This window comes from Perca fluviatilis, chromosome 2 (genome assembly GCF_010015445.1).
Source record: "Perca fluviatilis chromosome 2, GENO_Pfluv_1.0, whole genome shotgun sequence".
Taxonomy (NCBI): domain Eukaryota; kingdom Metazoa; phylum Chordata; class Actinopteri; order Perciformes; family Percidae; genus Perca; species Perca fluviatilis.
The window spans coordinates 26731501-26747981 of NC_053113.1; the positions used below are offsets into that span (position 1 = coordinate 26731501).

The window sequence follows — 16481 nt, forward strand, 5'->3', positions numbered from 1 at the left end:
TACACAGTGGGAAAGACAGGTAACCTCGTCCTGTAGGAGCAGAGAGGCCCAGTGAAGGGCCCATTTAATGTTTGTTTTTTTAGGTAATGTGAGATAAAAAGAAGAGTAGTTTTAGATAGAGATGCTCCGATACTGCCTAAAACGCTGGTATCGGGAAGTAGCCTACTGGAGTTTATGCACCGATCCGATACCATGTAATAAAGCCCTAAAGAAAATCTACGTTAAAGTAGTTTATTTATGTTCTTTTTCCCGTTAGAACTGACTGTCAAACTGGATAATAAAAGAAAGTTATGTGGCATTCATTGTTTGTATTTGTTCATGTTTCACAAAGAGTTTAACCTGAGCCAGACCGACAACAAAGATAGACATCCATACAGATCGGATCGGTACTCGGTATCAGCCGATACGCAAGTTCAGGTATCGGAATCGGTATCGGGAAGAAAAAAATGGTATCGGACCATCTCTAGTTTAAGATCCACAAAAAGGACAGAGATGGCCACACACCTTAACTCCACTCATACATGTCACACAGTGCAAAGGTTGTATCTGTAATAAACTCAGTGAGGCAATTTAACCATTTTCTTCAACAACAAAAAAATCTTTAAAAACAACAGCCAAATAGCAAACTGAATTAAAAGTTGCATAGAGACCCATTAAAAATAATAGTCTTACCTGTTTGTTATGGCAGACTGTGCAGGAAACCGGTGTGGGATTGGTGGAGGCCCTTTAGGTACCGCCCCTGCTTTTGGAGGGAGAGGTGGAGCATTGATGTCATCACTGTGGGAAGCAGTGGGGGAAACCGGTGAGATTTCTCTTCCTCCATCACTACCCAAACGTTGGGCAGGGAGCTGAATGGCTAAAGTCTGAGGCCGAGCTCGGGCAGAGGGGACGTTGGGAGGATGGAGAGGTGCATGTGTGGGGCTATGGGTGGAACTCTGGGATATAGCTCTGCTATGTACAGCTGGGGCTTTAACCGCATGTCTGTCCAGTTTGGGGGAGGCAGGGGTTCGAGCAGGAGGTGAGGGGCTCAGGGGAGATGTGAAGCGCTGTGGAGGGCAGTTGGGGGTGCTTCGTGGAGGGACAGGGGGTAAAGAGGTGTCTGAAGTTAGAGAGACAAGTGGGCTGAGGTCACAGTCCGCTGGTGCACTAGAGCGAAACCTAGTTCTTTCTTTAGGCACAGGCCTCTCCTTCTCTCCATCTATTCCTCTATCCCTCTCTTCCTCTTCTCCTCCCCTGTCTGCTGTTTTTCTTTGTCCAGGAACTGGCTTCTTCTCTCCCCCTTCTCCACCTTCCTCTTTCATCATGGCCACATGTCTCTCCCTGGGGACCGGTTTCTCTCTTTCCCTGGGTGTAGGTCTCAATGTCTCTCCATCTCTTTTCTCCCTTTCCTTAGGGACAGGTTTTTCTTCCACTGGTATAGGCACAGGTCTCTCTCTCTGCAACACCTTGGCATGTGCTATTTCCTCCAATCTCTGATCTCTCTCAGACTGTAGAAGGTGAGAGTGTGTGTCAGATTGTGTGTCACTGTTACCAAGTGTTTTGTTCAGGCTAGCCAGGATGCGTCTCTGGTGACCCGGCAAGGTGATACCCATCCGCTCCAGCTGATCTGGTGTGAGGTTGCGACATTGTCGTAACGTTGCCAGCCCTTCACTCCGAAATGCCTCGGAATACTGCTCCAGACGAAGAACACATAACCAGTCCCACACAGTCAAACAGGAATCAGTCTGAGACATGATTGATGTGTGCGAGTGCAGCATGTGGGAAGGCAGGCCTACTTCCACAGAGAAACTGCAGACACCTCAGATCATGGCTTACACAACCTGCGGAAGAGAAAAAAACATGAACAGTACAGAAAAAGCACTGCATCCATTCAAGGAAATAACGTTTTTTTTAAGGAGGAACAATTAAGAAAAGCATACATCAGCGCTAAACAAACTGAAAACTTAGTTTTAGTTCCTAAAAATGAATCATTGTGCGTCACATTAGTCTAATAATAAACCAGAATATGAAAATACTTCTTGCATACTACACTATTTTGAGAAATCCAGCATTGGCAAATGTGTTAATGTATAAATACATAAAATCATTTTGCTTCCTGAAAGACAAAAAATTATAATAATGAGGATGACAATAGTATACATCCAAGAGTTGCCCATATTTACAGACTGTAGTGTCAAAGTTGTGTGTGATAAACCTTTTTTTTTTGGGGTGGGGTGGGGGGGGTCAGTCAGATGATGGTATTTGATTTCAATGACTTAGAAGGAAACTGCTGTTAGATCTGTATTCCCTCTCTAATGTGTTACACATTACACACCCACTCAACCACCATTTCACCATTCTCTCATCCTCTGGACATAGGTACAGGTCCTTGAGGTGCATGAGAGATCGCTATGGCAAAAGCCTGGTGCCTGCAGCCCTAAACAAAACACCCAGATAAAACACATCAGTGCTACTTTCTCTGTGTTATCAGTCTGTGTTATTTTGTGTCATTAACATCATTCTGTTATGTTTGTCCATAATGTACAGTGTTGTAAATAAGAATTTCCCCTTGGGGACAATAAAGTCTAAGGTCTAATGTGCAACACATATCTCAGTGCTGTATAATCATAAATCTTAAGAATTACTTAGCCTAAAGATTATTCCTTTTAAGCACCCAACACACAGCCAGTACTGTAGCACTATCACAGAACAGCCCACTCTGGGAGGAACTGACACAAAAAGTATTGGCACACACAGCACGTTCACATGGACTCACTCAATTCTCTCTACATCTCTCGAACAAACACTTGAATGCTGCATAAGTGGATTCAAGATCAGCTTCCCACAAGGTATCTCTTTCTATTAGCACCCTCTTAACGTATCATCCACTCTAGGTTTTGGTTTTCTAATAGAGTACATCTTAGGATATGAATAATGTACATCAGGACAGTGTTTAAAATTTCCAAATAGAAGAATTTCTTTTATTTCACATGCAGATGAGTCACAATGCCAGGCCATGATTAGCAAACAGTAGGCAGTGCTTGCTGCTTGCATTCACAATATGCAAACCTGCCTGACTGTGAGAAATAACTCAGTAAGGACTGTTGCTGTTGTTGTAATGCATAAAAGCTATGACAAAAACATCAGCAAAAAATGAATAATGACAATAACTTTTTAAATCATTAATCAAACACCTACTGCATTCACCACATTTTATCTCTCTGCTTCATACTTTTGACCACAGTGGCTGCTGGTTTCCCAGACAGAGCCAGTCTTTCCTCAACACAAACACACAGCTCAATGTGGGAGCCTCTATACTGAATAATATTATTATTATTATTATTATTATCATTATCATCATTATTATTATTATTATTATTATTATTATTATTATTATTATTATTATTATTATTATTATTATTATTATATGTGCGTCGACAGCCATTAGCTCATGTACATTTGATTGATTTCTTTTCAGTTAAGCTCAATACAAGGTCCACTGATACCCCTAATCACCCTACTGGAGAACTATTTATTTTTTAGCTCCTGAGAATTAGAAATTAGAAAGAGTGTAATTTCTTTTACACACATAATGACAAAAAATGAATTAGCCTTTATAATATTTCTGTACAAATTTTTCTTCATGAAGGCAGAATATCAGATAAGATTACATTCAAATATTACAGGAAAGGTAGGTACTCTATACTCTTATTAAATATAAAAAGGCATATCTGCACAGGCAATATTGACCTAGTAGTTAGTTAACGCTTAGCATCTGCTTTCGCATCTACCTTTTACAAAAACCTACACCGTCTAAAGTCGACTGTAACCATGCTGATTCTTATTTTTAATGCACGAGGTCTTGTAAAACAACCAATGTTATTATGAATGCAACTTTTCATTTGCATAACTTTGATGGTAAAACTTTAAGTTCAAAAGAGAGCGAGCGACCGACCACAGAGTAAAGCACACTATCCAGTCGGAGACATGCAATTCACCAATGTGTGAGTATGTTGAAATGACGGCATTTCATTTCCTGTTAAATGTTTCCTCTAACAGGGCAGAGACCACAGGGACAGGGTGAATCTTGCTCTCTGATCAAACGCAGTTCCTATTTTTGAATTGAGGAACTGTTCACTCAGAAACACGATGAATTACAGTTATTGGTCTTTACCCGTCATTGGAGGGTTACTCATAAACTAAATACACACAGTCAAAAAATTACATTTGTGTGTGTGTGTGTGTGTGTCCCCTTAAGGAACAACATCAAGAGGCACAAGTGTTAAAATGCTAATATAGAGGGTGAGAGATGGAACTGTCGGTTATTCAAACAGAACTGTTTTTCCTCACACTCTATATTAGCATTTAACACTCGTGCCTCTTGATGTCTTTAAGGAAGTTTAGACAGTTCTGTTTGAATAACACACAGTTCCTCCTCTTCTGGTTTTAAGCAGGGCAGCTGAGTTCTGCAGTCGGTAGCCCCTTAAGTTAAATGTGCTATATAAATAAATAAATGTAGTATTTTTTTTAATTATGCAGGTGAAGAGACTGTTGCAATAATCAAGGCGGAACGAGATAAAAGCATGTCGGATAATGTCTGAGTCTTACCTATAATTATTTTAAGGTGATAAAACCATTGAGATTTTGTTGCAACAGGCAATCAAACAAGCAATCCTGTAAAGAACCCAGCAAACCAAGCTCAGTGGGTTTATCTGGAGGGTAAACGTGTAGTTAATGTAATGTAAGATAACAGTTAAAAGAGATGCAATGTTAATGGCCATGGTCAGGAGAAATAGTTGTAAAAACAGACAGAATTTCCTACAGCATGTGGCAGATGTGAGTAAAAAACTATTTAAGACACACTGTTTTAGGCAAGTTAAAGTCTTACAAATCTGGGGTTATATTGGTGGCCAGGAATCTCCAAACAATCTCTAGTAAATATTGTTCTACCCCCCAGTTTAGGTTAAATTGAAAGGAATGCTCAATTTGGACAACACCATGTTTATCTGTCATAGGGTTGCAAAATTCCGGGAATTTTTAAAGTTGGAAACTTTCCATGGGAATTAATGGGAATAAACGGGAATTAATGGGAATAAACTGAATATTTTTAATATGGCTTGTTATAATACTGTTAGTCTATAACAGGGAACTTAAATGTAGTTGATCTTGGTTAAAACAACGAATGTCCTCCCTATATTCGTCAATGACATGCACGCACGCAGTAATCAGCATAGGCTACTACATACTTGCCGACATTTAGTTTTTAAAATACGGGAGGTTGTTTTTTTACATACATAACCCTTTGCTATTAACCTGTGTGTGTTAATTGTATAGCCAACTTGTTCTTGATAGGCTGGAAACAATAGACAGCGCTGATGGTTAGCTTAGCATGCATATAACCATAGTAAATCAAAGGCAGCATGCTAGCTATCTTCATATGTTAAGCTAAAAGGTCAATGGTTTGGGCTACTACTTAGCCTACTGCAGGGCTATTGAGGCCACACCCACTGCACAGATCATTTCTAGAATTTAACATTCTACAGCAGATTGAAGCTGATTGAAGACAGATTGAAGACAGTACTGCATTTGAGACCAAGGACTACATCCCATCCAAATTCCCATCATTTCCATTAATTCCCATAAAAGTTTCCAAATCGGAATGTTTCCCAAATTCCCCAGCTAAACTTTCCATGGAAAGTTTCCAGAAAGTTTCTGGAAATTTACCGGAAAATGTCCGCCCCTTTGCAATCCTAATCTGTCATCATACCCAAAGTCAGACGAGAAGAAACTGATTTCCATATCCTCATGAGTGACTCGTAGTCATGACATGGCAGCAGAGATGGTCTTGCTAGCTTGAGCTCATCTTCTTCACCTTTTCCTCGGTGTTTACTCTAATGTTTACATTTGAAAACTTGACCGGCCAGCTGGCTAGCTAGCCCAGGCTAGCAGATTCGGCAGGAGGTTAGCAGAGTCGGCGTAAGACTGACAAGTAACTTGATTTCCCGATCCTGATATGGGACTCATAGTCACATCCTATCACCGTCCAACATCAACCACATAAAGCACAACTAACATTTGTAAAATATTCAGCAGAGCTGACGGAGAGCAAGGGTGCGGGAAGGGGGGGTGCTGAGGGTGCTGCAGCACCCCCTGCTGGCAGGAACTGGATTTTATATTTTAAATTTTTTAAATAATTACTAATTTGCTGTCTGACATTTATATTTTTGTTTATCAATGAGGCAAATAGCAAAAAAGGGTTATGGATAGGTTCCAATATAGCCTACTAAAAATTAACTGTTATAGCTGCTATAGAAGTTAAAGTGAGTCAAGTGACGTGACTCGCTGAGAAGCGAGCAGGCTGAGGCTAGTTGATTGGAACGAAGAATATGTCGCAGAAAAGGATACAAGATTTTTTATTTTAATAATTATTTATATAATAAAATAAGAGTTATCTCAAGACACAATAAAATTAAATAAGCAAGATTTCATCTGTAGAGGACGTTAGCAACACCATCATAGCATCTAACGATAACTTTACAGAAGGATTCGAAAAGACCTGTCAGCCAAGCAACTTCAGTTAACCTGGAAGGAGGTTCGAGAGACAACATTTTTCAATGGTCTTTTCAGCTGAGATGAGAATGAATGATAAGCCGTTTCTTGTGTCATTTGTTGTGTTAGAGTGCCATCTACTGGGCACAATTGGTAGGCTAATTATCCTGAAATACGGGAATATGTTCAGCTTACTTTCCTGTTCATGTGCGGAAAAGAACTACGGTTTACACGTTAGTTCAGTGTCTCCTGAAACAAAAAGAATAAGTTGCTTTAAAGATAATTCCGTTCCCTGTGAGGCCAATGCCTGTAAGTACGATGGTTTTCATTGCATATCTTTTGTAGAACAGAAACCGCCGTGACGTGGTTAGGCCACATTTGCTGTAGAGAAGGCAAGGTCATTGCAGCCTGATTATTAGCATATATTTTCAAGCCAAACATCTCTGGCGTGGTTTTGACAATCAGAAAAGTTATTTACCTTAGCTATATACTGAAACGATGTTGCAAAGACTATTTTTCACTCTTGATATATCTGCTTTTCTGTGATTGTGCTTCGCTAGGCTAAACACGAGCTGGATCTCTCTCTGTACCAAATTCAAAGAGATAAAATTGATATTGATCTTTTCATCTGGCTGTCGGTAAGACGGCAAACAAGCAGTTTTTTTTTTTAAATGTCAACGTATTCCTTTAACTGCTGAAATCCACAAATAGTTTTCACCTGAACTCAGAAAACTATAGGTGCTTTGTAAGTTCTATATAGTCAGCGTATCTGTTCATCAACCGCTGACTTCCTTTTTCCTGGGCTTTTATTTAATTTTCTGCAGTTTCCAACCAACATTTTGCTCTGCACATTTCAATTCATCCATCTCTACACTCTCTCCCTCTCTGTTCAATCTCTCCCTCTCTCCATCCTTGTCTGAGCTCCCTCTCTCCCACTCAGAAAGCTGCCAATAACAGGGTCTCTGTGCTGCCTTCACAATGGGGCATTCTGTTGCCTAGGCACACACAGGCGCACACACACACACACGCACACACAACACAGGCACACACACACACAGGCACACACACACACAGGCACACACACACACACACACACACACACACACACACACACACACACACACACACACACACACACACACACACACACACACACACACACACACACACACACACACACAGGTTGAATCTAGTCACTCTCTACAACAAGTGCTTACCTAATAACACTGTGTGTGTAAAGGTGTGGGGGGGGGCTCAGAAATTGTGTTTCAGGCCTCATATCCCCTTTCAATTTGACACACAAACAAATAGCCAGAATGTTCCATATTCTCTGTTCGCACTGATCAGTGCTGGCCGATGTCGGTTAAACTCTGCTTACTGCCAGTGTCCTTAGTTTTGAAGTACATTATTGCTTGGACTGAGTTCACATTAAGGGACAACACCCTTAACAACCACAAGACTTCAGCAACAACTTTAGCACATTACTGACACCAAAAACACATGACCAGCCTCGTCTCCTGCTCCCTTTGCATACGTAACACATTGTATCTAACACCATAAGTAATATCACAAGGCTAAAAAAAATATTTCTCATACCGTACACATTTTTTTACTAGGCGAGTTATGACTGTAAACTTTATTCTAATTCCACTGCCAGAGCGTGTGCATACTACACCACTTAAATTCTGATATAGCTGAAGAGAGCTACGACGTGCACGTACAATAACATATAATAACAATAACTGGGTATAGTATAGTACGGTAGTAAAATATTAGCCTAAATGCTACTTAAACAAATACTGACTTCTTAAATGGCAGAAATACATTATTGTGTAAATGGAAATTGTAGTGTGCCCAACTTTGGTTGAATTGCACAAACCGTGAAATGCAATAATACCCAAAACTTCTCATGTCAAATCCACTCCGTGCATAACAAATACACACTGTACATTGTATGATCAAAAATAATATTTTGGCATGGAATTCAGACTTATACTTCATGCGGATATTCTAGACAATTTAGTCTTATTAACGTTTAACACTGTTTTAATTTGCAAAGTGTGCTGAATGAGGATGACGGGATATCATATGCAACCTACTTTAGCGGTCTCCTCTACACTAACCCTCTACTGTGTTGTCTTGGGAAATACTCCAAAACATGTTACAATTTCCTTAAAACTCATTTCTCATGAGGGTCAAGTGAAAGAAAAAATGTGTTTTGGTTAGCTGCGATCATGATGTAAAATACGTCAACAGACCATGAATGTGGAGAATTCAAAACCTCTGTTCTGAGATTTCAACAAAAATACCATTGTAAAACAAGGAGAAAGAAAGTCCTTCTCTGTGACATACTTACAAATTAGTGTTATAACGTTGTTCTATTCATTTCAACGACAAAATATCAATTTCTCTCAACTAAAAGTAAAAAAAGAAAGAAAAAAAAACTAACAACGGTATTGTGTGAGAGTTCATTTAAGGCTGGAGCACAATACATCCTTTCATGTGCCAAAACCACAGGTAGGGGTAGAACAAACAATCAATATAGCACCAGCAACAGTACCATGATGTGTTACTAAGGCAAAGGAGTATTAGAGTACACATATAGACGTGTACTGTTGAAAAAGTGGAGGGAACAGCATCATTTCTTATAACACCTTAAATACACAAAACACGATGTCAGCTCTGCGATGAGATACGTTTTTCACTTTCACCGTGTATAAAACTCTGTTTCAACAGGGCTTCGACTGCCACAGTGACCTGTCTACGGATACTGAATTGACAAAAACATTAAGACAGAAGAGGGAATATTACTTCAGAACCTTGCACTTCATTTAATTTGCATTATACTGAGGGGAAAATATACACAATTCATAATTATTATCCAAAATTCTAAATATATCGCAAGCTACATTCATAAAACTCTTGGACTGGGATACATGATAACCTATGTCGGATTGCAGGGACCCACGTTCCATCCAGCCCAAGATTATTTGTTCTAGGAGATGGATCAATCCCAAGCGGGATGGATAATAGGGCTGGGCGATATGGACAAAACCAAATATGACAATATTTTTGACCAAATACCTCGATATTGATACCACAACGATATTGTAGTGTTGACTATTGGTGCTTTCACAAAATGTGAAAGTGGGTAAAGGCAAATAATAGAACAGTTACAACAGTCTGGTAAGTTCAGAAAATGACATAACGTTACTGTAATGCAGTCTTTAAAACCAGAAAAAGACTAAACTTATGCCATATTACAATAATCAAATCTAAGACGATATCTAGTCTCATATCACGATATCGATATAGTATCAATATATTGCCCAGCTCTAATGGAGCACATAATATGTTGGCTCCAACCTAGCTAACTAATGATAGCCGACAAATTATTTTAAGAGGATGTGAAGGGGTGCAGTCACTCGGAATGAAGGAGTGCCTTCACTCCAGGACGGTTTGCCAGATTGGAGGTCTATACTAGAAAATGGGAAGAGTATTTGAGCTGTCTGGAGGGCTTCTAAGAGGCTTTTTGCTGTGCAGAGGCGTGTATGATGGGCTTGTGATGTTGTTATTTGTGCATAAATTCATTGGTTTATGGTTTATGGTCTATTTTGTTATTGTTTTGTTGTATGGTTTTGAATGTTGTGGTTGCTGTGTAATCTTTTCTTGTTTTATGTCTGGGTGGGTGGTGATGACGAAGGGCGGGGGGGGGGGATATGTTCATGTTGCAAATTGTATGTTTCGTGTTCAAATTAAAATGAAAATTGTTAATCATAAAAAGAAATTTCAGCTAACAATCAGGTTTACACATCCTGCAGAGATGGAGAAAATTAGCATTAATTTTGAGTCAGGTTTCTGGCCACCTGAAAAATCTAAGTCCAAAATTCAATCTTCACCATGTTCAACAGCCAAACGCTAACTTCGCTAGAGAGGTCGCACACAGTGAGTTTTTGTTGCTGAAAAAAAAATTCTGAAATCGGGATTCCCATAAAATTTTCATTTACTTCAATGTATGTGTAGTAGTAGTAGTATTAGTAGTAGTTGTGTAGCCGCTATAGAGTAGTTTTCCTAAGATTTCTATCAAGGTGTTGACCTTAAAAGGATTACTTAAAAAACACGGGACATGACTCATATACCCACCACCAGACACACTGCTGCTTTCAGCCCACTTTCAATTAAAACTGAATAGTGACTCAGTCCTGCCAGTAAAGAAATGCATCGGAACAATGTCCTCTAGTGAACAAGCCTGTTTGTGTGTGTGTGTGCGCGCGCACACACACACACACTTGCCTCGAACTCTTCAGGGTGACACATTTCACAGGAATATGTTACCCATGGTAACCGAAAACTTCCTGACTCCCTTACTGACTTAGTCCCTTAATGGGAACAAAGTCTGGGACTTTGGGGAGTATGAAGTTCTGGGAGTCATGTTTTCCTCCCATGGTAGTGGTCAGCTGATATTACCACAAGCACAAACTGTGCATACCACAAACCTACAGCAGAATTAGGTTTGGCCTATCCATCCATTCTATGTTTTCTCTCTATGGTCCATTCCCTAACTCACGACAGCAACATATGTAAAGGATAATAATTGACGTCTTGCGTGTTTTAGCCCATTGACTTAAAATTCACATAATCCTTTTCACAAAGTCAATTTTTGCTTAAAGCTTGACCTAAATGTTAGCTCTCAGTCTGACAGCATATCAGTAAAGGGTTGAGCCAACTCTCAAATCCCAGATGTTGGAAATTACTTATCATTAAAGTCATCTTTAAAAACGGTGCCTTACAGGAACATCCCTTTGACTAAAAAAAAAAATAAATTGTACCAAGAAATCCTGATGAACTAAAGTGAGACAAAGAGGTGCTTTGGAAATTTAGCCTCCAGTTATCATTTCTTGCACAACTGGGCTTTTAATTTAGCCTGTGTAATTTTACAGCCAGACTGCTTAACGTGTCCACTTGACCAGTGAGATACTCCTCCTCTCACCTCATTATAGAGTGATTCAGTAGCGAGTAATCGAGTGTATGAGACAGATGGAGAGAAAAAAGACTGAAGAAATTGTAGACACAAGAGGGATAAAGAAAGACCGAGACAGACAAAGCTTTCAGCTGCAACTTTATGTCAATGATCGCTCAACAATTCAGAGCTTACATCCTCTGTAGTAGTACAATCATTCCAAATCGAGATTGTGAATTGGCTCACGTTTGCATGGCGTGCCTCTCATACTAGTAGACACAAAATTCACATGTTGAGGGCGAGAGAGATATTTATATCTGCACCCTGATAAACAACATCCTGTAACACTACATTATGTGGCTCTCAGGGTTCACTTGCCAAAAACAGACTCAATCATTACCAGTTTTTACTACAGGACAAAACAGAGTCAGTAGGGCCATGATGCTTTTTTTATAGTTACTTTTTCCAGTCTCCCAAAAAAAAAAACATTATGTGGGTAATCTTTTGTGCTGCCCTTTGAAGTTATGAATTGGTAGTTTTTTTTTTAAAGATACACAGGTAATTTGATCAGTGCTTTAAATGCATTTAATTACACATTTCCAGAATAACATCTATCTAACCTCAACAGACATCATTATCATGGTTCAGAAGTTCTGCTTCTGTGAAAACACTGAACTGTGCACAAATAATTGTATTCACCATTAATGGTCTATTGAGCAAGCCAGCCAGTCATGCAAAACGTACTCTATTCTAAGGAGTTTGGCCCACACGCAAAAAAAATAAAAAAAAAATAGTCTTCCCCTGCAACTGTAGCGTTACTTACCACAGCTTACATTAGCACTTTAAAGGAAATACTATATCATAGTTTCCATCCTAACTTAATAAGTTACCTGATAGCATATTCAAACAGTTTCACTATTGATCTCATCTAAAACATACAGGAGCGCTGCCCTACACCTGCAAAAAAAAGCAGAAATAAGCGTCTGGGTTTGTGTAATCTAGTGTAGCTGTAGTGGTGTGGGATGGGTTGGTCCTACCCTATACGGTCTATTGTCCTACATTAGAAAAAGTGTTAAAATCCCTAAATCGAAAAAACGCTAGGCCTGGACGACCACCTGTCACAAGTCCATAAAAATAAAGACATATGATAAACTTTATTCAAACAGGCGGGCAAATTAGCCTAGTCAATACCACGATGTAATAGTCAATCCATCGATGCAAAGCATTCCACTTGGGATAATCAACCCCGACGCAGGCAGTCCCATTTCCTCTCCGTTTTACCACAGAAAGAATAGAACAGCCTGTGGCAGCTGAGATAAACAACCAAACAAAGCTAAGTAAATATTAACCAACTGAAGGTCGAGACTTATTAGTAAGTTGCTAAAAGCAGAACTGGACTCGCAAAAATGTTGGGGACTTTCTTCAGCTTAGCTCGCTAGTTAACGTTATTGTCACCGCAGCCGTTAAACTATGGTCAGCCAGTGCACGAGTAACCTGACGTCAGCTAGACAACACATTTTCTGTTTTAAAAACTCCAGCGTTTGTGGGGTTTTATGCTGTTAAATATGTGTGCATATTCTTATCAGCTGTTTTGGGAAAGGTTCTCTTAAAATAAGTTTAAAATTTTTGTCATTCACTTACCTTTTCAAGTCTTTGCAAGTTTTCCACTCCACTGAAATATACTGGCGTTTTGTTTTTGAGGTGAAATGAGCGGCCACAACTGCGACGCCAAATCGCCGATAACATTTTTCACACGAGTGAAACAACATGTAGCAACAACTTGCAACTTACCGACAGTCAGTGTTAAGCTAAAATTAAAAGAAAGTAAGCCATTTCCGGTTAGACGTTTCAAAATAAAACAAAACACACGTTGACGTTCAAGATGTAGCGTTTTATTTTTAAGGCTATAAAAAATTTTCCGGCGTCTCTCTGGTTAATTTTAGTGCAACTTCATGCAGCAAAATTGCAAAAACTTCCGCACGGCCGTCATGTGACCACTAAAAAAAGACTGGACAGCCCAGTTTTTTTGTCCATGCAATGCAAATGTCCTTTTCCATCCCACTTAAAAAAGAATTACATCTCACACAGGGCTGTATTTGTTAATAATATATACCTATTGCAGATATAATTCCCTCTATTACACAATATTAAAGGACTTTCATAGAATATAATAATACAGAACATCAATATTGACTACGAGACACACACTACATGACAAAACACACAGTATACTGTATACAATACACTATAATTTTACTTGGGGAGCAACATAGTGTTAGCTATTAATTTGATATAAAAGCAGAAACAATATAAAAATGTTTTTGTTGGGAGAATTCACCATTAATGATTTACAAAATACAACAACAACAAATAGTTACTGTAGCATATAAGCCACATGAGAGGTCAGGTGGCTATTTAATTGCATAGGTTCCAGTTCAGTTCATGAGCCTAACAGGTGGTATAAACAGGTATAATCTAGCCAGCACTGTGACCCTGAATAAATATCATTCTAAAAAGATATTTATATCGAGGTGGTGGTGATGTAGCATTCAGATCAGTGTTAAATCAGACAGGCTGCTGATTTGTTACTTGTAAGCTCCCATAGGAACCAGAAGAGGGCAACCACTCACCATCAAGATATTGAGCGTTGTAGCTGGAGAGAATATCAAAAAGCATCATGTTAAAAAAAAGACACACACAAACTAATAAAAGGGTCTGTTTCCCCCTGTATTAGGTTGTGTTTTTATGTATTTATAGTAGAAAGAGAATATTGCATGTAAATAGACCTTAAATTATTAAAGAGGATTCCTTTGATTGCATTTCAGCCTGAGTGAAGGGAGTCAGCAAAATGAAAGCAACTGAGAGCAAGGGAGGCTGGCATGCCATAAAAGTCATAAGCTAGACCAGTGGTTCCCAACCTGGGGTCCGGGCACCCCTCAGGGGGGCGGCAAAGATCACAGGGGGTGCGCAAGTCTTTATCTGGTTTGAGGTTGAGGTAAAAAAAAAAAATTTGCACGTTAAATAAATTATGATAATACACTAGAATATAAGTCTGTATAAAAACTATATTTTTGTTCTCGCTTAAAATTGTAGGCAGGCTAGTTAGTATGCTCAGCTTTTCTTAGACGTGAGTAGGGGGGGTGCCAAGGAAAAAAGGTTGGGATCCACTGAGCTAGACCAAATTGGAACCCATAACTTTACAGTCACACTGTACATCATAATGTACCATCCAAACATAAAACATTTATGAATTAAATTTATCTCACTTGTAAGTTTACGTGACTAAAAAAAGGTCTCATTTGTCATATGCTCTTTCAAACATAGAGAGCAGAAGGGGAAATGTGCCTATTATTTTGGACTTTGTGTTTGTGTGTGTGTCACATATGTGATTCAATGGGTTGTGTTCCCTCATGTGACAGTCAGTCCAAAGACTTGAGTAAAAGGATAAAATATTATAGCCTTTAGGAGCCTGGATGAACAATACACTGACTCTGTGACAAGTCAGTGTATTTATATATCGGCAGTGTGTTACTCATTTTACTTCTGACCTGGGGTAAAGATCAGGGGACTTTGCCAGAAAGATTAGCTTGGCTAAAGGAGATGGAAAAAGGGATGAGGAGAGGAGATGAAAAGTGACAGATGGAAGAAACAGGTGATAGAAGGTGAGAAGTGGCAGGGAGACAACATAAAAGTTGAAGATGAATGAGAGGGAGGTGAAAAGAGCAACAATAAAAAAGGGATAGCAAATAAATAAATGAACAAGCTAAGGACTGTAGAGAGACATGATGGGAATAAGGATAAGAATAATGGAGAACAAATGCTTTAAGAGAATAGAAAAGAGAACATGAGAGGAGAAAAAGATGGAGAAGAGGGTAATATGAGGAAAGACCTGAAGAAGATCAAAGGAGAAGAGAGGCCTATATGAGAAGTGGATGAAAGGATTGATGAGGTGATAAAGAGTTGGGGAGAAGACATAGAAAAGAAACAGAGAAGGAGGGAATTGAGGAACGGAGTTGGGGGAGAATAGAAGGGGTGGAGGGAGAGGGAGCTGGAGATGAGGAGGAGGAGGTGGGGTGGTGATGAGTCATCAGCAGGCTTCCAGCCCTGGTGGGCTGGGTTACTGTGGGGGTGGCAGTGTGACACATATGCAAAAACACACACACACACACAGAGGGATACCGGCCATTGTGCTGCTTATATGTCTCCTGCAGCTGTGGAGGCGGATGGAAGACATTACAGGGATGCCACAGGGACACGCAGTTTACACACTTGTGCGCATGCAGCCCTTTTTCTCTGACACACACACATGCACATAATGATGATGGCTGAGTGAGAGGCCTCATTAAGACTCTGAGGATGGATGAATGGGTGGTTACATATACTGTACAAGGGCAGAGGGATGCATCAACATTCAATGCAGCTGTAGGAAAGAACACCAGAGCTGGGTACACCTCATGCATATTCTGCATCTCTCGCATACTCTTTCCTTTATCATTCATAATTTATTATGTGGTGCATATGCAGAGGCAGATGTTGTAAAAGGGGAAGTGAGAGAGGATGACATGCAATAAATGTATTTATTGACTCACAGACACAGATAGTTTCATGGACTTTCAAATAATGTTCTCATCTTATGTGTATCCAATATGCTTAATGCCATCTTTAGTGTGACCACAGGGAAACAGAAATTGTAGCCGTTGTTGTACATGTGGTGCATTTACAATGTATATGCTCTTAGTCTAAATCCTACATAGGAAAGGGAGGGCAGACACCCTAAAATAAATCACTTCCTTTGTGACAGGCAAGCTGTCATCTCTTAAAGTCTCCCTTTGATGCCGAGTCGATCAGAGTTGCCATGCCAATCGATTGGGGGATTCTTCATTTTGATCTAGGCCACTGCGCACACATACATGTGAGTGACCACTGCATGCAATCAAGCCAACAAAAAAGCATGCACACTTTCCAGTGAGTTAAAACCTGTTTATCATTAGGA

General features: G+C 39.6%; 1 protein-coding gene across 3 annotated transcripts in view; it reads right to left on the reverse strand.

Moving 5' to 3' along the window:
• The window catches only part of LOC120575574 (arf-GAP with Rho-GAP domain, ANK repeat and PH domain-containing protein 1-like), a 61232-nt gene extending 47938 nt beyond the window's left edge, over positions 1-13294 (reverse strand). For 2 of the 3 annotated variants that reach the window (XM_039826369.1, XM_039826378.1), the window contains exons 1-2: positions 13130-13294; positions 673-1820 (exon numbers count right to left, since the gene is read on the reverse strand). In XM_039826369.1, the coding sequence (XP_039682303.1) occupies positions 673-1757 (1085 nt within the window). In that variant the 5' untranslated portion in view covers positions 1758-1820; positions 13130-13294. The remainder of the gene's footprint in view (positions 1-672; positions 1821-13129) is intronic. The other variant, XM_039826359.1, reaches the window with a different exon arrangement.
• Between the last annotated feature and the right edge of the window lie 3187 nt (positions 13295-16481).